The following is a 27,061-nucleotide window of genomic DNA, read 5'->3' as shown; positions in this document are numbered from 1 at the left end:
AACACAGGATTACTCAGAATACGGACAGTCATGCCGACAGACTTGCGGAGGAAGGCAGATGTTCCTGATGTTCCTTTAAAGCTTGCATTCAAGATTTCCCTTCTCGTCTTTATCATCATCATCATCATCACAGACCGAGACTTGAATGAGAACATGGGGAAACAAAACCTCCCATTTCATTTGTTTGGGAGCTGGACCTGGACTTGTGGTAACACCGTCACAGAGTCGTAAGATAAGAGACGGACCGTCGTATGCAGTTTGCTGGAGACTGAGGGCGCCGCTGCCTGATCCTCAACAGACCGAGTATTAGGAAGACAACTGAGGCTAACTAGATGTAAACAGAGAGTGCCCACATGACGGAGGCTTGAAGAAAAGAGGATTTCCCCTGGATCGCAGGCACAAAGGAGTAGATGTGGAGGAGATGGACGAGACAGAGGGAGTCGTGGGGATATCATCCGGAACAGAACGGGGGAGAGTTATAATGTCTGTATGTTAATACAAAGTCATGCAGGAAGTAAGAGAGTCACGATCCACTGAAGTCACGGTGCTTTCCTTTTATTCAGATTGGATTTATTGGTGGAGGAGTGCGACAAAAAAATGTTTATCCTCGGCCGCTTGTTTCGATTAAGTCAATGTCCGACTGCTGAGAAGTAACATCGTAGTTTCTTTGACGGTTTATTTATTTTATTTTGTAGTTTTTTTGTTGATATTTTTTGTGTTCTCTGGCGACACCAGAGCCTCCACCACGCCGCAACAGGACCGGGAGCCAGGCCAACATAACCCCCCCACACACACACCATATCGCTGCTGTCACAACAACTACAATGTTAAGATCACAGGAGAAGAAAAAAAAATCAATCCCCCTAACCCTCACTTCTCAGTCAAGGTGCTTTCTGCCAAAGTAGAATCGACTGACGATCCGTCTATAACCGGGGACGGACATCGCTAAGAATCCTATCAGTCGTTTTCCGGATTGTATTTTTTTGATGACTGATGAGATTTGACTTGTCGTTTAATCCAAAGGAGTCATGAATCAGAGAAGCTTCTTCAATCTGCAGCGTTCGACATGGTCAGAGACGAACTGGTGAACATAGTGGAACACGTGGAGATAAAGAGACGGATATTTCCCTTGGTGGAGTGTGGATGTTATATCATAATATACACCAACCAATCATGTTGCAGTTTATATCCACGTCTGTCCAAAACGTCATCAGGTCCCGTTGACCTTTGACAACCGAAATCTGATGAGTTCAACCTAGAGTCCAGGACGTCTCTGCCAAATTCAAAGAATTTTGCTGAAGGCCTCCCCCGAGAGCGGGTAAAACGTCCACTGACCTTTGACCACAAAAACCCCAAAGAGGTCACCCTGGAGTCCGGGTGGACGCTTGTGCTAAATTTCAAGAATAGCCTCCAGGAGTTTCCGGGACGCCTCGATGACGAGAAAAGAAACGGACAGAAAAAAACAAACTCTTACACAAAAATCGATGAGTCCACTGTAACGTTCTTCATCAGAGGTGATTTTCGGAGACGCTTGCCCAGGGATCGCCAACAGAACACAAAAGAGAACTCATCAGCTTCCAGTAACACCTTAAAAAAGGCGAGCGCTTTGCATCGACGGGGCCAAATCCATCCGCCTGCCTCGGCGCATCGAGGAACACGCAGCCGGGGACTCACTACTGCGCGCTCGATAGCGGCCTCTTCGGCGCCTCACGTGGACGCGAGCCTTCTCCTCATCTCGGTATCCGGATCGCCGGAGGAGCGTTGAGGAGCCGTCCATGAACTTGCGGGAAGAAGACGAACCAGCACTCCCTTATTCAGAGAGCCTCTGAGAGTCCGCTGCTTGTTGCCCTCGTTTTGAACTTTCTCCAAATCTCAACCGTTAGCTGCCGCTGCTGCCAGCGCATTTTGATTTGACGTCTCTTTGTTGTCAAAAGCTTTTTGATGAGAATCCAATTTCACGAAAAAGCCTTTGAGAAACATCTTTTGTTCCACTCAAACTCTAATGGGAGTATTAATGGTGTTTTCCATCCAGCTGCTGGCTTGTGGTTCGCATTTTCCCATTCCTTTTATACATTTTGGCTCATACTTCCTGTAAAGCATATCTCATCATGGTGAATAATGAAAAATTCTATGAAGAGTGAAGAGAGGAAAACAGATGACCGCGAGGAGCAAATGGAAGCCAGCAAACAGCCTCAACAAGCGAACACAGACTATTAGAAAGTCTCTGAGAGCACGCAAAGGAAAATGTGTTTATCGCTTGATGTTCTGCCGGGACTAAACCACGCAGTGTTTGTTCCACTTCAAGGTTTCCCGTTGGAATGACGGGAACTCCATTCAACTGTGATAGCAGTGAATCGTAAAAAAGGCATTTGCCATATTCAAACAGGATTAACATGAAAATGGGGAATACAATATACAGTACGTGCTCCGCAGTTACTTCACTTGATGTTCCGGATTGCAATTTTACGCTCAGGAAAGGCTGAGACATGATCTGCAATACATGCAGGACACGGATAAAAGAGCCTCTCTGGGGGAGGGCTGAGAGGGGAGGTGTCAGAATTCAACCACAGCTGTGCACACTGACCCGAAACGCATATCGTATCTACCTGCGTCACATGGCCGTCCAGAGGTTATCACTAACGAGCGAGAAAAGATCCATAAATCCTGCTAGTGCTTCATTCAGCATACGTTCAATGTTGCTGAAATGTTAACGAATGCAGGGCATCATCACAGCGGGTGCCAAATAGAGCCATCTATCTGATTAGCCAAACCGTTTGACCAGAATTGTACACGTATATTATAAAAGAAAAGTAGGAGAACAAGCTGCTCGTCACTCGACAAATATTAAGATAGGTCGCCAACAGCATGTAATAACTGGCTGTTAAGGGAGTGAGATTAGGCTAAATAGTGTGCTCGTCTGCTCGGTCAGAGTTGGGTGATGTAAGCTAAATACAAATAAAATGGAAAAAGTGGTCGGGTCAATTAATTAATAAGTTAAACTGAAAAAAAATGATTGAAGTATAGCTAGGTTGGTGGCATTAGCTTAAATTGAAGTGACGTTAAAGATATTTAAAATAAGTTAAGCTAAAGTTGTGTGGGAAGTAAAGTGAAATAGAGTGAAATGTTTAACAAATCTGCTGATTCAGCAACCCAGCAAGACTCGAGGCAAAGCATCTCATTTCCATCAGTAATATTTTCTTCCGACTTGCCATATGGTACGCTCACCGGGGTGATAGCAGCCAGCTGCGCTACGGCCAGCACCGTGACGGACTGCAGTGACTTATCCCGGATGTCCTTGGTGCTGGGGACTGATCCGTATGTAGGTCGCTATTGATTAGGAAAAGGAGTGATCGATGCAGAGTGGAACTCTGAGGGAAACCACACGCAAACACACTCTGTCCAGGCTGCAGCGGCCCGTGTGCCATTAGCACGGTGTTACTGGACAAAAAGAAGGACACACACACATAAGTAAGTGTAAAGGATGCGATGCAGCGGATTCATGGAGCCACCAATAAGAAAACATGGAAACTGTTGATAAAGTTCCCAGAATCCTACAAATCTAAACCAATATTTGGTCGGTTGATCCGAGAGGAAGGATGCGACCAGAAAATGTTGGATTCAAAGTCAATATTTTACTTCCGCTAATGAGTATTTCTTCCCGACTTGCAGCTCCTTCCTCTGCGTTGATGCCGCCATGTGAAACCAGAATCACACTCTTTGTATTTCCACATGTGAAACTTGGCTCCGTGCCGAACGTGTTCCACGCATCGGTTCCTCTGTGAGACTCCCAGCTCGAAGAGATGAATACTCTCCATCGTAAGTGTCCTTCAAGTGGCATTTAAATGACTGCTTGTGGATTCAAGACACTTCCGCGCGTCCCCTGTGTGAGCGAGCTGAAGACGGAAGCATCATCAGCTCGCAGCGAGACGAGAGAAACAAGCCGGGTGAGAGTCGTTTCTATAATCTCCCGGAGAAATCTTTCTCTGGTGCAGCTAGATGTGACACAAAGGGACACGCAACCACGTCTTTGTGTGAAGACGATGACGGGAGCTGGACTCAAACGACACTTCCCCGTTTCCACCCGTTATCAACGAACAATCTGGAACACTACCTTGATAATGACGTCTGATCACAGAGGCTGAATATTAAGACGTGGCACTAACAAGCCATGTTAAGTCCATCCTGTCTGTATTGTGAACACATGTCATGATGCAAAGGGAGGAGCTGGATCAAAATGAGCTCTTTCTCCCATCTAAAGAGAGGACATACATTGAAATGGCTTCTCAAGAGCAGGAAGTTGCTATTTCTCTGGGAACATTAGCTCACAGCGAGACATGATTGCAGCAGGGCGGGAAACAATGAGGCTCCTGCTGTGAGAGTGCTGGAATAACAACTGCTGGCAAATGATAAATAAGGCGACGGCACGGTCACAGGATTGCTGTGACCGGATCCCACGGAGCAAATGTGTAATCGCTGAGGGTTTAAAAACCGTGTTTGGGCTGGATCAGTAGCGTCTCGGTGAAACCCGACCCACCCGGTATTAAATTCAGCAACGGTGCCGAAGCGATCGACTGATTCCCAACGGGTAGGTAGGTGCATCAGAATTATTGGTCCCCTTGCTGAAGAGGACCTCGCCCCAGACAGCTTAACTTAACATTTAAAAAAATGCAACCCTAAAAAAGAAAAAAGGTGTTTTCACAACTGAAAGTACGAACCAAGGTTCATGATTTAGTTACATTATTTTCATTTGATACTGTATAGACCAGTGGTTCTCAAATTGGGGTACGTGTACCCCTGGGGGTACGTAAAGGCCCTTTAGGGGGTACGTGAGATTTGTTTTAAATATATTTAAAATGAGCATCCATTAAAAAAAGCCCTTGGAAAATAGTTACTTAATAAATATTTAATGCAATATAAGTGTAAGTTCATAAAAAAGAATTGTATATATTTTATATATTTTTTTCAACCCAAAATACACTGGTCAGGGGTTACTCGGCTAAAGAAATATTTCACAGGGGGTACGTGACTCCAAAAAGGTTGAGACCCACTGGTAGAGACTATAGATGACAGCAGCGCATGGCAGGAGCAGCAGAACCATCCAGGTTTCCGCACTCAAAACAAACCAAAGCGAGACCAACTTTCTTTCAGAGGTTTCACTTGTAATGTTGACCAAACAAGGTGTGAAAGAGCGTTAAGAGCTTTAATAAAAAAACGTTCTTCCGTCAAGACGGCGTGCGTTTGATCCAACGAGACTGACCGGAACCAAAGAACCCGAAAGCCATCGGCTAGTTCGGAGTCGAATGTTGCACACTGAACTCTGCGTCCATTTAACAGCTGGCATTTGGACGCATAAGGATTATAAATGTTGGTGCAATTATAAAAAATTATAAAAACGTTCCTACCGCAAGCTTTAAGAGCATACGGTGTCGCCGTCACGGCAACGGGACAAACCCCGAGGATATTCCATTCATTAAGATTAAGCAGCACATCTTTCACATGTGAGAAGCTGGAAACAAGCAAAAGTCGTTCTTACGTTTCCAGTAACGTCCGATGTTAAAGCCAGTGGACGTAGATGAGATCAATACGATTCAGCCCTGGCAAATATTCTGTAACTCGACCCGAAACAATCCGATTAACAAACGCGTGTAATGTGCAGTTGCTTTGTGGAAGATGGCATCAAGGATTCAACACGCACTCAAGACAGGCGGTTCTTCTCACAACTAAAAAGAAAACCCTCCAGTGCAGATCAATAATGCAGTGTGATGGATGGCTGGCAACATGATGCCCGGAGAAAGGAGATACAGAGGGATGAAGGGGGGGGGGGGAACAGTAATGGGATCTTCACCTAAACTGATGCGGTCGATGGAGATCACATATCTGCTCACTCTGACCCCCCCCACCCCTCCCCCCCCCGGCTCTTCCCGGAGGCCAGGACTGCCGTCGGAGCTCGAAATGACCGGTTGTCGTCCAGCACGTATAACAACTGGACCGAGCCAACTTGGGAGGCACCTGGGCCGCACAGAGGGAAGGCCTAGAGGACAAAGAGGAAACAGAAAACACGAGGGCCACGATGCGAGCGCCGTAACCCGGTTAGTGTGATTGATGTTGGACATTATGCACGAGACCGTCTGGGTTGTAAGAGACCTACAACTATACATCACCTGCGCACAGAGCGGCTCTGCCCCGCGCCATTAGAGCGGCGATAGCTCACTCGCCTAATTAACGAGCGTTCATTCGAGTGTGTGCGTGTGCGTGTGCTTACGAGACAAAAACCAGGGGGAGCTAATCAAACTAAGTGAAGCAGATTTCAGAATAAGCCACCAAGCTGTCAATAATCCCCCTTTGCCAAGTGCGTTTGGATCGGTTCCATTGATGTCGCATATGTCTTCTCTTTTTTTTTTACACGCCTTCATATACTTTGCAGAAAAATAGCGATCCAAGTGTAACAACTCATACCGTGTTTGGAGCCATGAGCCAGTGAGTGTGCGTCTCTATCATCAAGGATACATTCCCATCTCCTCACGAGGGACAACAAAGATCACACAGCGGAGATATTGTGTTGATTTCAGGGTTAGTCGATAGAGATGATTCAGTTACATTCTAGACAAACATAACAACATTTACTGGTTCCAGTCTCATAATGAAAGAACATTCATTCTTACAATGAAGCAAGTAATAAATAAAGTAACGACATATTAATAGCGAATAAAAATGTGTGTTACCTGCACCCATAACATTTGGCAATTGCTTGTACATATAGGACGAAGAGATGAAGTCAACAAACAGAAAATATGAAGAAAAAAACAGAACAGATTTCAGAAAAAAAAACTAAACTAAAATAACGAGCTCTAAGAATAGCGTAAACATAAAAACACAAACACACCGACTCAGAATTCTGCAAGTTAACTAGAGACAGATAAGAAATAGTCACAGAGAACCGTCAAAAAGGGTGAGATAAAGGACCTCCTTACTGAGCTCCTGTGTGTGTGTCTCACGTCGTGTGGTTGCCACACTCTGCTCTCTACACAAGATACCACACACACACACACACACACACACACACACACACACACACACACACACACACACACACACACACACACACACACACACACACACACACACACACACACACACACACACACACACACACACACACACACACACACACACACACACACACACACACACACACACACACACACACACACACACACCTCTCTCTCTCAAAGTGCAAATGAGAAAAGCCACACAAACATGTCCAGAGCTCCCAGGGTGTGAGTCGCTCTGTAAGCCCTGGTGGCTCTCACAATCTCTCACAATAGTTTGAACTTCAAAGCACAACTATAAGAACTGTATTTCCGGTGAAGTGTAATGCATGTCCAATCAAACATATAAACAAGTGTTGACATTTAAAAATTAAAAATAAAAAAAACACACATTGGGCCTCATGCAGGAAAATGTTTGTACTCTTGCAAGTCGGGTTGAAAAAACTAAAAACAAAGACAGAATAACAGCTTTAGGTTTTATTGAATTTTCACTCAACATCAATGCAGCTTATTGATTATTTCTCCGGACTACTCCCGAGTTGTGAACTTGTGAAGACGACAAGTTATCTCATATCACCTGGAAGTGAAACTGAAAAACAAAACTGTTCATACGTGTAATTGTTGCATTCGGACCAAAACGTAGGAGGGTTCAGACTGTGGAGGATCTCAAGCTTTTCATTTTCAATTCGCTCAGGTCACACTTTGAATTATTGGGATCTAAAAAACCAGAGAAAATATTGGACACACACACACACACACACCAATGGAATCTCCAATAATTACAGCAGACATGTTCCACTTCCTGTTTTGAGTGACAGGAGGAAGTTCTGCCTCACTAGACCTCACTAATCAATCCCTGCACACAATCAGTCCACCTGTCAGTCATTGGCTCAGCCAGGGGTCCGCTTACCAGGCAGAGCTAACTAAGTGTGTGCGTGTGTGTGTGTGTGTCTGTGTGTGCATGTTGGGTGTGTTCTATACAGTCCAATAAATAAAACACTAACCACTGAGACCTGTCTGACTGCGTTTGGATTGAAGAATGGGATTTGTGTGCGAGATCAATAAGACGTGTGTCCTCCGTACATCTGTGTGTGTGTGTGTGTGTGTGTGCGTACGCGCCTGTCTGCGTGTGTGTGGAAACCGTGTGTCCTCCTTTTTACACTTGTGGTCATTCTGAGATTCAATTACCCGGAAAGAAAATATAAATATGTGGACGGAGAGAAAGAAGTGGAGTCAGCGGGGAAGAGGACGTCTGTCGACAGAAAGGAAGAAGAGTTGTTAGAGCAAACAGCCATCAGCAGAGCTCTTGTCCATGGAGGAATACGAGAGAAATCAACAGACACACTGCGACAAAGAAACCTCTCAGACGAGAGCTGGGGATTAAAATCCACATCACGGAGGAAAGTGAAGGATTGGTTTTTTTCACTCTTGAGGTTTTAGTTCAGAGAATAACACGCGCGCACAGCGCTTCACTTTGTCGTGAAGCTACCACAACAAAAGTGGAACATATATTTTCATTTCAAGTTTTTTTTCTTTTTAAGTACCCTCAGGCAGCTTTTCGACGCCCACTCATTATTATCCACCTCCAGCCCAACACACATTAGAGTTGAATCACAAACCTCAAAACAAACTGGCGAGCGTTTCGCCGTTAACATCTGAACCAAAACAATCTGACGGCTCTGTAGACTGAGCTTCTCCTTGAGGTTGGAGGTGGAGGGAAAGTAAACATTTGTGTTATTCATATTTTTCTCAGATTCCAGTTGCTCAAATTTGGAGATTTGCTCGTTTAATAGGGATTCATATGATCGTAAATACATATTGTACGGGTTTGAGACTGTTGTTTTAACTCATCAAGACATCTAAAAGATGACATCCTGAATTTGCAGCCAATAACTTGAGAAAAAAAGAACAAACTGCTAAATTAAGAATATAAAGATCACCCCCATTCGCTGCTGGATGAAGACGTACCACACACTGGTTTTTCGTGATAGACAGTATTTGTTGTCTTGGAACCAGAGCAACGACGTCTCCTGTGCTCCATGTTTGCAGACTCCCTACGCTCAACAGTGTGATGCACAGCGGCTGGTGTGTATCGTCATGGCTACGTGTCACGAAATGGATCCCTGGTTGGAATGAAAATCTGCCATGAAACAAACCCGCCGTAATGACTCCTTCCCCCAACGTGACTGAATAAAACCAGCGTGTGCATGGAGTTAAATCTCCTGGATAAGGAGTAAACTGCCCAAAGCTAAATGCGGCCCCCTTGATCACACGCACTCAGACCCTCTGCGCTCTCAGAGGTTTGTTTGTGTGAACATTGGCAAAATGAGTTTCACAAATGTGTGCTCCCGCTCCAACAACAGTGTACTCTGTTGGGGTAAACAGTGGCAGAGGCCTGTGGGCATCCGGAGAGCAGAGACACTCGGGTTTTATCTGCTGTATGGGAATAAATAACGCTTGCATTACTACCAAAACACACACACACACACAACTAGCAGCCGAGGCTCAATAGAGCCATCGATTTTCACAGGAGCCGGAGAGATAAATTGAAGGCGAGTAGAAACAGAAACGGAGAGAGCGAGGGGAGACGACCCGCGTTCTCAGCATCTCTGGAGTCGTGACAGTTGCCACGGTGACAAGGACACTGCGCTGCTGCAAAGTATATGCGTGAGCATGTGTATTGTTATACGTCGTTGCATGTGGTCGCGCGTGCAGGATCGGGATCTTTTTTTGACCAGTTTTGACTTGAGCGGTCAATGACGAGGCTCAACCCTGACCAGGTGTGCGTTAGCATCGGTTCCAGTGCACCGATGCAGCTAGCCGAGTGACCTCTGACCCGCCTTGAAAGGGCGCCTCGGACCGCTCTCACGTGAACTCTGGAGCGGTGGATTTCTGCAGTGGACGCCATGCGATCCAATCACTGGAAGGTTACAATTTATGTTCAATTTCATTAGTTCGCTGCAACTGAATATGTTGTAAAAATGGAACAACATCTCCACCTCATGATTTGTGTTTACAATTTCAGTTCCCACACAAAACGTTTTTGTTTTTTTTAAAGATCCGAAAACGACACAATTGTGTGACATTCATTGTTTTCAGCGACGTCAATAATATCAATAAATAAGACATAATTGTGATAATGACAATGATAATTGCCCTTCTGTATAATATGTGTCACATATTTTGTACGAGCGCTCATTTAGTCGGCCTTTCAAGCCCCACCCCCACTGGTAGAACGTCTAGATCTGTGTGTGTTAATGATTCCCATAACCATTGTGTTTATTCACGCGTGCAGATCTGCCACCATTAGTTTCTGGCCTTCTGATTGTAATATTTGACAAACTACTGACGGCTACCATCCCCCCCCCCCCCCCCCCCACACACACACACTCATTTAAACGCATATCTGCAGTCTTTGAAAGGCAAAATGGCAGAACAAAAGGAATACCGTTTCCTGTTCTAATTTCCACTTTCGAGCAAGTCTCCCTTCTCAACTATTCAAAAAAAATTTAATTAAAAAGAGACTGGAAAAAAAGACCTCTTTATGCTGGCTAATTATTCCAGAGAAATTAGTAGCCTGGAGCCTCGGCTGATGTGCTTTGTTTTCCCTCCTTGCATTCCAAATGTGCACCGATTGTATGCAGACACTTAATGTGTCATGGTCTGTCCCTAATTACTGTCTGCAGTCAGTCATTCTGGATCTCACCGCACGAGATGACTCTTTGTGTTTGTGTGTGCGTGTGCATGTGCGTATGCGTGTGTGTGTTTTTGTGTGGCTGTGTGTGTTTATTCGCAGGTATTTAACTCGATATATTCAAAAATCACTTGGAAGCAAATTAACCAGTAGACCTCATTCAGGAGTGTGTTCCTGTGGATGATTGTCGTGTGCAGGCGGGAGGTAATTAGTCGAATATAGATCAACCGGGGGGGGGGAAAAGAAGAAAAAGGAGAAAATTAACCACCTATCTTACTTCTCCCCATTAGCTGCAAAGCGGTGGAACATCCGCAGGGCTGGAAACGGAGTCAGGTTAAAATGTTCAAGGACACACGCACAGAAAAAAAACACTTAGAAGTATCCATCCGAAGCTCTGCCATCTTTCCATGCTTGGCTGGAAGTCTAAAAGCCCTGCGTCGCTAATAAGGCCGGGGGGGGGGGGGGGACCCAAAGTGTGCTGGAAAAGAAGAAGAAAAAAGCAGGAGACCGGAGAAACTGAGAGAATACGGAAACAGTTTTGCACATGAGGCCAGAAAAGAGCAGCGGGGAGAGATGGCGGAGATTACTAAAGAAGGAAAAGGGAGAGAGACTTAATGAAGAGATGCCGGCAGAGGAAAGGGCCGGCTGGTAATTACAGGTTGGGCGGCAGGGGGTGGGGGTGGGAGGGGGTCCTCTGCACTGTTGAATGCACTCCCTGCGTTTTCGCCCCAATTAAAGTCTGTCACCGCGAGGATAGAAGTGTAAAAGGTTTCGGCGATGACAAACGAGGCGAGCGGAGCCCAGGAGCTGCACGGTTAACGGGAATATTCGGCAAAATGGGGGTGTTTGTTGTGAAATCCATCCCCTCCGAGGTGCATAAAAGAGCTTTTACCATAGACCAGTCGCACGCTTCAAAAATTTATTAGAATATTTACATCTTGTTCGACAATATTTAGAGAAAACAGGACTTTAGAAGGGAATTACAAGTTTACAGGTTTCAAAGTGGGAGTGTAAAGCGCTCCGGAAGAGCTTTTTCTCTTTACTTATCCGCCCCGATCAAAATGTAACCAGATTTAGAGTTATTGTTCCTCTCTTTCCCTTCCTTTCCTCCCCGCGGCGACTCAAATCTGATCTCGGCTAACGAGATTACAAATCTGGACGGACATCCGATTCCAGCTTTCAGTGTTTTTTTATGTAAAGGAAACTTTTTGCATCGTCCTGAGGTTCACTACACAGCCCGCATCTCGCCAGATGTGCTTTGCGTTACAGGAAGTACTGCATGTGTGTCTTATCGTTTATGTTATTATTTTTGAAAAGGACTTGGTTATTAGTACTGGGCCTGAAAGATAATGAAAGCGCTGCATTATGGGTTGTTTGCAGCCTTCGTGTCGCTCGACTAGCGAGTTGAAGCCTTTGACGGCTTAAACATAAAAGACTCATTACGTTCACTTCCACACAGCTATAAATTAATAACTGGTATTGGATGAGCGGTTTTTGTCGTGCTATAATTAGGGTCACCTTATAGTCAGGCCATTATAGCATTATAATTAAAAGGCACACAAAAACAATTTGTGTAAACATCGTAAGAAGCCGAAAAATAATAATGTGTTTGTTTGAAGTTCACTTTTCCGTCCTCCGACAGAGCAGAGTTGTTCACTTCACCTCCATCTCTAATTCCACCCATCGAGCCCCCCTCCACCCTCCCTCCCCTTTGTTATTACACTGGCTCTTGATTTATTCATTCTGTCCATCACGGCCTTGCTCTTTTCCCCTCTACGCCTCCCTCTGCAGAACATTTTCCATCTCATCTCGGGACGCACCGCCGGACACGTCCAATCGCTTGTCTGCCGAGGTGCGAGATGTACGATGGGAAGTCAGACCCGTGACCCCGCCGGCTTCCAGTCTGCGCTTCACGTTCGACAAACAAAAAACCAAAAGCCCCGCTCACGTCCAGGAGCACGGCAGGGTTCACGAGTCATAGTATCGTCGGCACCTCGTTGCCAAGTCGATGAAAACACCTCGGATTCAATTCCCTGAATCGTCTGGATTACTTAACTTGCCCCTCCCTCATAACCACAACTGAGGAGAGGTCCCTTAATCCCAACTGCTGCAGTGGAGCGGCTCAGTGGCCGGAAAATGAAGACGGTGGTTGTAGCGGGCCGCTTGCTGCTGTGAATGTGCAACTCGGTGAATGTGATCAGGTAGTTCCTTAAATTTTTTTATTTTATTTAACTCTCCTAATAAATGGTGAACAGGGCCAATACCTATTTTGGCTGGGCTCGTGAGAAACGGATTTTAAATCTCATTATTGCTCTCATGGTAAAACAAATTAAAATACATTACAAACATTTCTTGTACTATTTTTTTATTATTAAATTAGACTTCATTTATTAATTAATTTAAATTCAAATTAAGAAACCAAGCTCTCCCACATCACACTAGCACCTTAATGTTTACATATATATACTTGCACCTTCAATTGACTGTATATACATAATGTTTATATATATTATACATATCCACTGTATATTATATCTGCATTGCACTTTTTTAAAAATATACTTCTCTCTTTGCACAGTTGGTCAGATGCTAACTGACTTGTCGTCGCCTCAGTCCCTGTACTGTGAGCAATGACAATAAAGTTTCATCTGAATCCGAGTGGCCTCGTCTCTCACCTGGGCCCCAGGTCCTCGGCTGGACACACACACACACACACACACAGACACACAACCTCTCAGTGACTCTTCTTAAGCCTAAACCCTCTCCTCAAATTAAAGAGGATCAGGAGATGAACTCGGAGATAAAGGAAGGAGAAAGAGTGAAAGTGAAGAGGTCAGAAGGAGAGTCAGGAATGGAAATGAAGGTGATGAGTATAGAAGTATAGAAGACGGGTAAAAGCTGAGCTACGGCACATGCTGATATCAGGTCACATTAAGCGTCAGTGTTTGAACCGAGGGGACTAGACAAGAAAGAGGAATGTCTCTTTCATGTGAAGTGAGTCCGTTTCATAGATCGATGCATATTTAGGCACGCGTCCACGCTGTAGTCGAGAACAACGCTTCACTTATTTTAAAAGCGATGGATCACAATAAACAACGAATGGGTAGAAATCTCATAACAAGGTCAAAACAGAACCAGACAATTTGTAAAGACATGTAGACACGACTAGAGTTGGTGAGAAAATAATTTTTTCTGTTCTTTTTGGGGGGTAATTTGGGTGAATTTGGCAGAAAGCTTGTAAAAGAAGCTGTGAAATGCACGACTGATGTATTTCTCCTGGATGAACCCTTCCAACAAAAAAGAACTCTTCTCACGCTTTGCCATACATCAAAAGAAAATATAGCAAAACTTCAGAAAGACGAATCAATTCACATTTTGATCAACGAAAAGAAAAGAAGAAGAAAAAGATAAAAACTAACGCATTTCAAAGAACAAACAGTCCACGGTGGGCGCTATGTTTGCTATCTCAAGAAACTAAAGGGAATGTGTGTGTGTGTGTGTGTGTGTGTTGAAAGGAGACATGCATTAAGTGCAGTGTTCTGCAGTTTCCCAGCAGCTGAAGTAAGAATAGTGCAGGTACACAGTTTCCTTCTTTAGCTCTGAATCGTGCTCATGACACGGACGACTGACAGCCGGCAGCAAGTGAATGTGAAAATAAGCAGGACAGACATCAAGAAGATATGCAAGGAGAAGATAAGCTGCTCATGTCACACATGAGCACACACTCACTCACTCACACACACCCTGTGCTCTTTTCCGTTACCCGTCTCCTCCGAGAGGTGCGACCTTAAGGGCGGCTGCTCTTACTGCCCTCCTGCTCTGCGGTGCTTTTCAACACGGGGAACAACACTGCATCCAGAGGGACGCGCGCCGGTGTTTACTGGCTTCACTTGGCTGAGCAAAATAGTCCTGGCACGTAAGCAACAGCACAACAATGTGCAGACGCGTGCCCGGCGGTGGTTGCTGCAGGCAGCGGCCGCAAACTGACAAGAATGTTCTTCACTTTTGGTTGAATGAAATGCAAAAAGGTGCCTGGTACTAAATATATATATGAGAGCGTATGACACAATGACTACGTTTTTTTGCTTCAGCCCAGCCACGACATTGAGAGTCCTATTGCCCCACAAACATTGCAATCCTGTGAGAACACCAACTGCCCTTACTGACCAAAAACTAAAAATAGATGAGAAATAGAAATATGTGTGTCAAAAAAAAGACAAATGCACCATTTTTTTCAATTTTAAAGTCCAAATAGAGGAGAAGTTGTGGATGAAGGTAAATCATTTTGTCTTCCCGTGTCAAGAGCACCTGGACTGAGTCCGAGTCAGATTGGGTTTCAGATCGGTTTGGATGTCCAAAGCAATCAGTCGACCCTGTGGAAGAAACGCCCCGACGGCGAGAGGCAGACGAGTCGTTAAGCCACCGTCTCCGTCTCCGTCGGCTGCGGCGGAGCACGCTCTGTAATTATTCAACATGTTCTCATGTATATTTAAGCGGTGGCTGCGGCTGCGTCAGCTTATTCCTGCACCACCACCCCCAAAAAAACGACACACTCCGTGCTACACAGCGTGATGGATGATGAGGTCACTGAGGCCGAGGCCGCCGGCAGGTGCACTTCACCGAGAGCGTCTGAACACACGAGGGAACTTCTTGCAGAGGACAGTTTGTCTCGCTTCTGAGATGAGGCGTGTTAGAGTTAAGCAACACATGCGGTGCACATGCGGTGCACATGGGTACACATGGGTACACATGGGTACACATGGGTACACATGGGTACACATGGGTACACATGGGTTACACATGGGTACACATGCGGTACACATATGTCTTATTCGCGTGTTCAACGGCTCCAAACTGAGGACAAAAACAAAGCCCACTCTGCCGTGGTTGGGTAATGTGGGTTCAACAGTCAAAAACAAGAGCAGAAGAAGTGACTCAACAAGCGTACCCTGCAACGATATTGCGTCGCAATAAGGAAGAAATCGTAAAAGAGGGGTAAAATACATAACACATTTAAAAAGTAATAACAATGGCACACCAGCGATAGAGGTGCAAGAGTGTATTTTTGGAAATGTTGAAGTGCCCTCTTATCCACGCGCCAAGTTGGACCCGCCCCATGCTGCCTCCGATCTTCACAGAATGTGTTCTGCTGTTACGATGAAGACCGATGGGCAGTGTGTTGTCATGTGGGTGTTTTCATGAGGATGACAGCCTTCCTGTACCTCCACCATTACACGGCCGTGAGGCCCGCTTCGTGACACGTACATCTAAATTGTGTTCCCGCTATGCTATATGGATGGATCAAAAATGTATAGATATGTTGGAGATTTTTTGTTGTTGGCACCCAGTTAAATGAGAATATTTTAAAGGGGCCCTTCAACCACTGGTTTAAAAGCAACTGGTGCTCTATTTTGTATTCAGGTTGTGGTCTCCATATTTCAAACGGCCCCGCGTTTGTGTGCGTGTGTGCTTGAGTGTGTGTGTGTGTGTGTGTGTGTGTGTCTGCCTCCCAGCAGAGTCTCACTGCATTTAATGATGTGCCTGAGCACGGGCTGCAACAATACAGCAGCAATCTTCTTTCATCTTCAGCGCTGTATCCTCCTTCCAGCAGTCTTTCATTAAAAAAATTCTCTCTTAAACACCCCCCCCCGCAACCCCGCTTCCAAAACAAATGCTAATAATATTCTAATCTGATTGTGTGTGTGTGTGTGCAAAGTTTCACCTCCACAGTGAATGCAGCTGCTCAGTCAAAGAAAGAGAAGCAAGCTCTCTTCTTTCCTTTTCAAACACTGTGTGTGTGTGTGTGCACCTCGTACGTAACCTGGCAACACCTGGAACACACACAGATACACTTAAAGTGTGTCAGAGCGAGAGGAGAAACGGGAGCGAGTGGACCTTCGTCCATTAGCCAAGAGCTAAACACCATCTGGACCTCATGCAAATGTTTCTCTCAGACACACAAAGTCACAGACTATCCCGGGTGGCGAGGCACACTTTTTAATCCACACAGTCACGGGAGAGGAAATGCATTCTCCAAGACTAATCCACTTCCTGCAGCCGCATTAAAGCGATTAAAGTGATGTCACGTCAACAAGGGAGCAGGTAATGTGCCGTGTGCAAGTACCGTTTATTAGATATTATATAGATTACTTGGAGGGCGGGCGCTTCCACACCACTGTTGAGCTGTTGCGTTGGATTGCATTAGAGTGTACAGGTGTTGCCTCATCAAGTGGACACTGGGTTGAGACATTGGTCTGAAATAGGACAGCTGGTTATCATAGGATTAAAAAATATATATAGGATTTAAACAATGTAGGTTTCAAATAAGAAATGGAACAGAAAAATAACAGATCCTACACAAATAGGAAGTAAATATATTTCATTAGATATGACACAGGCGATAAGAGGAGAAGCAGCCGAGAAGACCAACAGATGAGCCAGAGGGGCTCAGGTGTTCTTCCTAAATCCTAATGTTCGTCGATTCAAAGCGTGAGACGAAGCTTTGAGCCCGGTAATATGAAAACGTGGACAGCCGTGTCCCCGAGAAGCAACACAAGGCTGATGTACGATGTGCGTGAAGGGGCCGAGTGAAACGGAGACGCGGTGTGGCTTCACGAACTTGCTCTTTAGAAATATAGCAGCCAGGGATTATTTGCTCAACTCGTTTCCTGCCGACGGCGAGGGGGAAGAAAAGCTGAACACAAAGGCGTTCGAACATATCAAAGTAAGCGACGAATAGATTATAATTTGAGATGGATGGGGTTGTTTTATTTTGGTCCACCTTAACGCTGACCACAGACTGACCAAGTTGAGACTTCCCATCACTGGCATGGTGTCAGAAGTCCTGTTACCCCACAGACACCAACACACACACACACGTCTTCTCTTTAGACACTACTGCCATCTGCTGGTGGTTTATGTCACTGCAGTTTGTGTTTAAACGGGGTTTATCGTGTCAGGTCACCTGATGCTCTAAAGGTAAGTAGTGTGGCCGTTTCAAGTTGATTGTTCATTTGTCATATTAGTGTTTTTGTCCTACATGTTAATGTTATGTAAGATGATGCAGAGGCATACTACTGACCGTGATTGCACTAGATTCTATTGCTCCTTAACCATAACTGGAAACCTTTGAAAAAGTTGACTGTGTACAGGGAAGGAATTGTCCTCCTGTGTAAACAGAGCTTTCTACATGTATACGTTTAATAATCGCCATCGGGCCTCAGTGTTTTTATTTTGCTCAGAGTTTTCACTGCGACACACATCTGACATGATTCTTATAATTTACATTATATATTTATACGCTGCAACTCCCACACACAGCCACGGAAGGTGCATATTTAAATACAAACACAGCTTGAGTCGACTCTTCAAAGAAAGCAGGGAGGAGCCTCACAACTGTAGGAAATGTCTGTTAAAGTGTGTGTTAGTGCGACTGGACATGAGAAATTACAAATCGCAGCGGTAATCCTCTTTGCAACCAGCAGGGGTCAGAGAAGAGCTTTCACACACAGGTGAGGTCAGAGCAAACACACACCAAATAGAGAAGTCTAATCAGCACACATTTCTGCTCCATTTCTTCCTCTCAGCAAACAAGTCCGTAGATGTTAAGTGGCTCAGCCTGTGTGTGTGTGTGTGTGTGTGTGTGTGTGTGTGTGTGTGTGTGTGTGTGTAAAAGACTGAGTCATTCTGTGCCTGCCTCCCTGCATTGAGCTGGCAGAGCTCCAGACCAACAGACAGGATCCATATGGAGCCAGAGTGACTCAGGCGGAGTCTGCAGAGAGACAGATTTCTGTCAAATCAATTGCGCAAAGAAGTGGTAAGGTGGCAGCCATGATGCAATCGATTTAGCATCTTGTGTCATGTCAGCCGTTGGTGACTTGTGGTTGACCCAGTGGGGTCGGGACTAGGCCTGTTGCGTCCGGTAAAGTTGTGGAGGCCAAAATGTACTTGATGACATCACGGAAAACATTAAACAACTTGTTATGATGAGGACTTTTTTCTTGCCTGCGTGTGAGTGTGAGTGTGTGTGTGTGTGTGTGTGTGTGGCGTTAGTGCACTGACCAGTCCGGTGAGAGACGGAGCAGACTGCCCCAAGGATTGGCTCCTCATGCGGACCAGGTTGTTCGTCTCTCCCCCTGCTGCCGCCAGCCCCCCCGGGGCCCCGGGGCCTCCCTGCCAGGCCAGCTGGCTCACCCCGGTGTGCAGACTGCAGGACAGAGGCAGCAACTGCTTCCCTGCAAACGGGGAGGGTAAAAAGGAATGACTGCTGGACCAGAAGGCTCTGACGACGGTTTAGTGATTCATTGTCATGTTACTGGGCTCCACCCGGAATGACTGGCCGAAATTCAGTTCTCATTAATCATTCCTAATGCAGCTGTCCATTTCTTAAATCCCAAAACAAAACACAAGACGCAAACCTTTGTGAAAAACTAAAACATGAAGAGCCAGAAATCACAGAGCGCACACCGACTCATGCCATCACATGGCCTCTGTTTTGGTGAGACACAGCAGTTAATCCATGGTCGAATATTCACAGATTACGGACACAGCGAGAGATCAGGAGTCAAAGGATGAGCTCAGGTAACTCCTGTGTGGGCGGAGAGGGACCGAGTAAACCCCACAATGTCGAGTCACCTTGATTTGAAAAACACTTGATGACGCACATGTGTGTGTGTGTGTTTTTTACCGGTCATGGCTATGCTGCCACGTCGGGCCCAGCTTTCATCCTGGCTCAGCTGCCGGTGAAGTTTGGATTTGGTAGCGGCGGTGGCTGCGGGCGACAGGTCGGGGTTACTCAGCTTCCTGAAGAGGAGAGGAGGCGGCATCACAAACTCCTTCTGGAAAGAAAGAAGAGGGGAAGAAAAGGACAAAAAGATTCATTAGAGGTTGATATTCGGTGTCCGTGCTGCACACCGCCAGCAGCCGTCCAATCGGCTGCAGGTCAGAGATGTCGTGCCGCTGAACTAATATGTGCAATGTGTAATTTGGACACCATTGTTCATACTGCACGCAACCAGAGGTTGAAAAGTTGGTTGTTTCGAAACCTTTCCTCTTGCAGAGGTCACCAAACTGATCATTTTCTATCAATCGGCTACACCTAGAAATGATGTTCATGAACAATACAATCGGAATATGGAGCAAGGGACAACCATGGCCAACACTATCGAATAAGAAAACTAATTATGAATAGTCATATATATATTAAAAAGACACACACACATACTAAAGACCTAATTTTTCTATATTTCATGCACATCCTAAATGTGGTTTCAAGTTGCACCCGGCGACCCTTTTTAGCCTTGGAACCTGCTGCGGATCGAGCGGAGAGTCCGACTAGTTCAGGATTCCGGTGAATTGATTTGGAAACATCTGCTGTTGCCATGGAAACAAGGCCTGCCTGGGCTTATAGCCTGCTCTCTCCTGCCTTGACGAGCCTTTTCCAGAAACATCTGGACGGCGCACACCGGCACAAACACACTCAGCTCCCAGGTGGCTGCACGTATGAAAGAGCTTTAGTGAAAGCTTCCGTTCCTCTTCGCCAGTAAAACCTGAACCACACACACACACACACACACACACACATCGGCCCAACAAGCCGATTAGTGAACAAGTCTCTCGCAAAAGACAGACAAGTATTTTGCTTAATGCAAATGAAACATCTGGTGATCAGTTTATTACAATGACACATAAAGCATGTCGAAATCTCATTTTGCCGGAAGCCCCCCGAGTCCTGCTGGTTGTTGTGCAACAGAGGTATTTAAAAAAAAAAAAGGGATAAGATATCTCAGTTTACAATGTCCAAAGACCCAGAAACACCACACATCTGGATCAAATTTGGACTTCAGTGTCTCAAGAGACGATGCAACTGACATATGCGTGTGTGTGTGTGTGCGTGTGTGTGTGTGTGTGTGTATTTAAACGGCATGGGAAACATGTACTCAGGAGCCGGGACATCCCAGCTCAGCCACAGAAATGGGACCAATTAAGGTCATTTGTAATTTGTGGAGGATTTGGCTCTTTGGAGGCCTGATCTTGGTCCTTGTGACACACAGTGCTCCAGGTACGCCGGTACTGACACACTGACCCCTGGTCCGCAACACGCTGAACAACGTGGCACCACAGGGAACCCTAATACAGCTGTAAAGGCACCTACAGCTGGTTTAAACTAAACTGCCCAACGACACGCTTTTAACACAGAGTTCTCCTTCACTCAGCATATTTGGTGTATTTGTTTTACGAGTTAAAACATGAGGAAATGTCATTGTGTTGTCATGTAATTTGTGCCGACTTCCCTTTAATAATATAATAACTTCATATTTGATATCGTCATCGTGACCCTGAACAGTGTTCCATTGGAAATGTCAGCGAAGCCCTGAAGGAAATCAAATACACTAAAGTACCTCATGCTAACATTTTAGAAAAAAACATTGTGCGTCTCACTAAACCAATACGGAAATGTTTATGAAGTCACGTATTCAAGAAGTCTTATTTTATTTACGAGCATGTGTGACAAATAAATGCTGATTGATATCTGGAGCCCTGTGCCGTCCCACCTGTTCCTACATGGGCTGAGCATGCACTCATTCAACAACAACAACAAAAGATCTGACTGTTGTAACCGTAGCTTTGAAAAGACAGAAACGGGCAGGAGAGAAAGCACAATGCTACGCTGCAGTCAAGTGAGGGGGGGGGGGGCATCTGAGGCACTGGAGTGAAATTGTCCAACTTGTTTTGGTTTGTTGCTCAACAGGGAACAACAGAAAATCAGTTTCAGATCCGACTTCCCTTTGGTACAACATCGGATCATCATGTTGCCAAAAAAGGGGGCGTGCTCCGAAGCGGTTTGAAAGTGAGAAACAAAAGCAACCATCAAATCACCAAAGAGCTGCTGGAAACATGCACAGGCGTGCACAGAGTCGTGTAAACATGCAAATGCTGGAAGAGAAGTAAAACCACGATTTCATAATCTTCTTCTCCTTTTCCTCCGTTCTCTCTCTCTCCCCTCCCCCCACACACATCCCACTTTCCCGACTAACCCCCTGGACTCCTGTAGGCTGATGGGTTCAACTCGTCCGGCTCGTCCGTATAATTTGGGAAACCCACGAAGCTAAAATGTATGAATTTAAAAAGAGGCAAGCTCAATCCTGTGCATTGTTTTCCTGACAGTGAAGGCCTGTGAGATCAGCCCTCCACACACACACCCAACCAACCAACGGCTTGCAGGTGAATTTGGATGCAGTGGATGCAAATGAGCAGCACAGGGAGACGTGTCGAATGAAGAGTGAATGAAGGATCAAATAGTGGCCTTGTTGTTCTTCTCAGCTGTTTTTCTTGGGAGGAAACGGCCACAGTGGTCTTTGTTTCTCACAAACCCTCAGTGGGTGGGTGCGTGTGCGGTTGATTTTGGCGGTCCCTGTGGACTAATGACGGTCGTGTTTCTGAGCACCAGAGTCCCGTTTAAAAACCTCTCATTTTACAGCCGCAGCTTGAGAATAATTGGATAGAAAAGCCCGATCTTCTCGCTGATGGTCTGGCTTACTCGTGCAGGTGGCAGAGAGGCGACGGTATTAGATTAACACAGTTTGATAACCAAAAGGTTCCTCGCAGAAACTTCTTCAGACCTTTCGATCGTTGGTGCTACAATTTCCAAGCTGGATAAACACTCGACATTTGGTACCAACGCATTTCGGTAAGAACAAGAAACATATTGAATAACCAAAATAACTTTAACATGCGATAAGATTGAGAATTGACCGATCCTCCAAGTGGTTCGTGAAGCGAGGAGTGCTCGACGTTCAGTGGCTCCAGGCTCTCTCGGTCACCACCTGGTCGGATGGAAAAGCAAGCAAATAACAAAAACGTTTTAATAAAATGGAGGGATGTGCAAGTCTGAACCAGAGATCAATGTCAGGTCTGCAGAGAGAACTATTGGTTCCAGCCTGCCCTCCATCCTGGTCTTGTCCACCTCCAGAGTCAGGAAGCGGGCTGGAAAGGTCACTGCAGACCCTTCACACCCCGGACACAAGCTTTGCCAACTCCTCCCCTCTGGTAGGCGCTATGGAGCACTGGACGCCAAGCAGACACAGGAACAGCTTCTTCCCACTGGCCGTCACGCTGACGAACACTTAATCAGACACCTCCATCTGCACGACTACCAATCTATTGTCATTGTTTTTTTATATATTGGAAATACCTGTTGCTACTCTGTTCTCTTCAATGTCTCTTTATATATACACTACCGTTCAAAAGTTTGGGATCACCCAGACAATTTTGTGTCTTCCATGAAAAATCACACTTTTATTTATGAAATGAATATAAAATATAGTCAAGACATTGACAAGGTTAGAAATAATGATTAATATTTGAAATATTAATTTTGTTCTACAAACTTCAAGCTCAAAGGAAGGCCAGTTGGATAGCTTATATCACCAGCATAACTGTTTTCAGCTGTGCTAACATAATTGCACGGGTTTTCTAATCAGACATTAGTCTTCTAAGGCGATTAGCAAACACAATGTACCATTAGAACACTGGAGTGATAGTTGATGGAAATGGGCCTCTATACACCTAAAGAGATATTTCATTAGAAACCAGACACTTCCACCTTGAATAGTCATTTACCACATTAACAATGTAGAGAGTGTATTTCTGATTAATTTAATGTTATCTTTATTGAAAAAACAGTGCTTTTCTTTGAAAAATAAAGTCATTTCTAAGTGATCCCAAACTTTTGAACGGTAGTGTATATATATTGTTATTTGTATATTACATGTATGTACGACGAGAGCGTACGTGTGACCGGAGTCCAATTCCATGCATGTGCACACACACACGGCCAATAGAGAGTCGAGTTTGTGTCGTCTCTGCTGGAGGTGAAGAGGTTAACAGTCTGCCTCATGTTGCCGGGCAAACAGAGAGAACTCAGCCCGTTACATCATGGGATTACATTGCATCATCTCTGCTTCCTGTCTGACAGTGGGGATACGGGCTGGACTGTTGTGTCAGAGCTCGATATGTGTGTGTGTGTACGTGTGTGTACGTATATATATATATATATATATGTGTGTGTGTGTGTGTGTGTGTGGAGCTGGTAATCAGAGCTGATACAGTTCTGATGTGTTCCAGCTGTGTTCCAGAGGGGGAGGAAGAAATATGAGAAAAAAAATGTAAGAAACGGAAACAAAGTAGTTTGACAGATGTGAATGAAGGAGTGTGAAGGGAGCGAGAGACTTAACCCCCCTAGTCAAAAAGCTTCAGGACCTGACATGAAAGACAACTGCGAGGAATGTTGAATGTGTTTTCATAAAAACAACCAACATTGAGTTAATCTAAAGAAAGCTCTGAAATGTTCAACTATAAGCACCCGGTTGTTCTTTAACGACTTTTTAAGTGGACCAAACGTTCCTTCAAGTGCATAATAATGATCCTAGCGCTGGGGGGGCGGGGAGGGGTGAGAGAAGTTCCTCCTGCAGATCCCGGTTCTACAATAAACAGCGTTCCACATTTCAGATGACAGAGATTACGGATTATGGTGCGTTTAGAACTGGAACCAAGACTCGAGAGAAGAACAGCGTTATGGTTGATCAGTAACAGCATCCCCTGGGTTTTTTTCCACGACAGAACGGTGAGGAGTCATTCATTGACTCGGGGTGCAGTCCGGCACGGCAGCCGACTGTGAACTTGTCAGGGACTCAGACAAAACGTGCCGGTCGAAAAGAGATCAGGCGTGTTAAAGCAGAAACTAGAACGGGCACTCGGTAGAGCGCATACCTTCGCATATCACAAGATTGGGCATTGAATTATGAACATTTTGGCATTAGTTGCATGCCAATTGGATAAAAATTGGCCGTGCTATGGTAAAAAGAAGATTTTGACCTTTCCATGACCTTGACCTTTGACCCGATTGATCCCAAAATCTAATCAAATGGTCCCCGGATAATAACCAATCATCCCACCAAATTTCATGCGATTCGGTTTAAAACTTTTTTTGTTATGCGAGTAACACGCATACAAATAAATAAATGAATACACGGCGATCAAAACATAACCTTCCACATTTTCAATGCGAAAGTAAATATCACAACCCCATTTTACACATGGCCGATGTAGACTGACTTTACTTTACATTGTGACGCATTAAAGCTTCCGTTAGTCAGAAGTTGATGGAAACAGTATTTGTCTGATTTGACTTAACTTTGAAAACAATTCAATGATAACATAGCTACTCCCGAGCTCCCCTCCAGAGACAATGTCAATACTATTCTAGCTTTTTGATTTTAAATTCAGTCTCGAGTGCATCATCTGTTTGTTGCAGATCATTTTGCCAGAAGCTAAATTTAGTACTGTATAGTCTCATATGATGAGAAACTAGCTCAGAGAGCCCAGGAGGTTAACTATGGGCCCAATTAAAATCAAGGTTAGGATTTAGCACCGTTTAATTAGGTACCTAATTTAAGTACTCTAATAAGGTTGGTGGGTTTCTAGGTTGGTGTGCATTTTGTAAAAATAAAAGAGAAACATCGAAATGGTGGCCTTGAACATACCCCTGGAGTGTCAGAGTTGCTTCTTTGGGGCTTACTAAAGCTTGAGAGGATTGGATTTTGTTTTTCCTTTTTTTTGGTTTATGGCTCAGGTTTCTGATCACACATTTCTCACATTACTCAGGTCAGAATACACAAAACCAATGAATCCTGACCCATTTGCAAACCACAGTAAGTCGTTGGCTGTGGACAGGAACTGCCGCCTCTTCAAATTTCTCAAAAAAAGACACTTTAATTTAAAAAAATGTGATTCAGAATGTTCATGAGATTGTCTGGCTGGGTCGAAATAAAAAATTAAAAAGCGTGTGTGTTTTAGTTTGTTTACTGCAGCGAATAATCTCTCTATCCGTGTTCTACAGTCACGGCAGGCGGCGAGGTCTAAGCTGCTGAGGAGGAATCACCTCCAGGGGTCTGCTCAATATCTACAAAACCATCTGAGGCCTTTATTTTCTGCGAGTCCGACAGCTTCGGTCACAACTACCGGTGCAGATCCGCCCACGGCGAGCCCACAAGGCTGGCCGAGATAAGAGCGTCTGAGGAGACTCCGCCGCTCGGTCAGCATGAGGTCGCGTCTGCCCTCCCAAACGCACGGCGGGGGGGGTGGCGGGATGGTGAGGAGAAACCACATGGCAAAAACCACCTCTCCTGATTCCCTTCAGCTGAGGCCAATTAGGCCTCTTCCCGGCACCTGTTCCCTGAACCACTGCCTCAATCCCCTCCGCGGCTGAGCCTAACCACACCCCAGCCACTACAGCAGGGAATATCTGTATGCAAATAAATAGAAGTGTGCGTCAGAGTTCTGCAGACATAAGAACCACCTATTTTCATTTTGGTATTCATTCATTTTATATTTGACTGAAACACTGGTTAAAAGGGATACACGTTCTGGATCAACCTTCAGGATTGAGACCGATAGTGTAAAACCAGTTCAGGGGAGACACAAAAAGAGATGAAAAAACAGAAGAAATGATTATATACGAGGTGTGTGTGTTCCTGTGAGGTCACAACCAGCATGTCTCCTTTAACGCCCTCCCCTCCTTCTCCCTGTGGGAGTTGACCTTCACTGGGCGGCACAGTCCCACCGGGGGACTGCTCTTTGTGAGCAGTGTGTTGCATTCAGGAAATGTCACGCCTCCCTAGCCCAACGGCGTAATTTGTTTTCTGAGAGGAGGGAAGTAACAACGCGGGCCGAAGCCGGTTGAGGTGAATACGGGGATTTGAGCCGGGATAAACAGGCGATGCGTCACGTCGGCCTTCACGCCTCCCGTTTGTCCGAGGATCAGAGATCCGGTGACGAATCAACCGAAGATTGATTAGGTGGACGTAACGGCTCACGCGTAAGCATGAGACGACCACGTTGCCACGGGTAGCAGACGACCAGACAGACTGGGAGGGCTCAGTCTCTCAAAACGGCAGGACTATTGGAGAAAGAACTCTTATTTTCTTCAATGATTAAATTCTTTAAAAAATAATGTGCAGGCGTGGTATTCTTTCCCGTGTGAAACTCACGATCTGTTTGTTAAATGCTCTAATCAATTAGGAGGCAAAATCGTGTAAGTCAACTCAGAAGTTCTGCGGACAGGGACCGCCCTCGTGCACAATCTGATAACAGGAAATGATTTCTTTCTTGTAATTTGCACATTTCATGTTCAAAGAAACTGGAGTAAAAATAATTGCCATTTCCACAGATAAATTCTCAGACGAAATTACGCAATACTGGTTATTTCTCTGATGTTATCGGGAGATTGATGCTAATGTAAAACTATAGCCGACTGTGA

General features: G+C 45.2%; 1 protein-coding gene across 1 annotated transcript in view; it reads right to left on the bottom strand.

The window, feature by feature from the left end:
* mast2 (microtubule associated serine/threonine kinase 2) overlaps positions 1-27,061 on the bottom strand; it is a 136,366-nt gene that overhangs the window by 90,178 nt on the left and 19,127 nt on the right. The window contains exons 2-3 of the mRNA XM_056415632.1: positions 19,430-19,580; positions 18,805-18,977 (exon numbers count right to left, since the gene is read on the bottom strand). Coding sequence (XP_056271607.1) covers positions 18,805-18,977; positions 19,430-19,580 — 324 coding nt within the window. The remainder of the gene's footprint in view (positions 1-18,804; positions 18,978-19,429; positions 19,581-27,061) is intronic.

The sequence above is a fragment of the Pseudoliparis swirei genome, chromosome 5 (genome assembly GCF_029220125.1).
Source record: "Pseudoliparis swirei isolate HS2019 ecotype Mariana Trench chromosome 5, NWPU_hadal_v1, whole genome shotgun sequence".
Classification (NCBI taxonomy): Eukaryota; Metazoa; Chordata; class Actinopteri; order Perciformes; family Liparidae; genus Pseudoliparis; species Pseudoliparis swirei.
The sequence above is the reverse complement of the archived record's forward strand: the minus strand, read 5'-3'. Positions and strand labels throughout refer to the sequence as shown.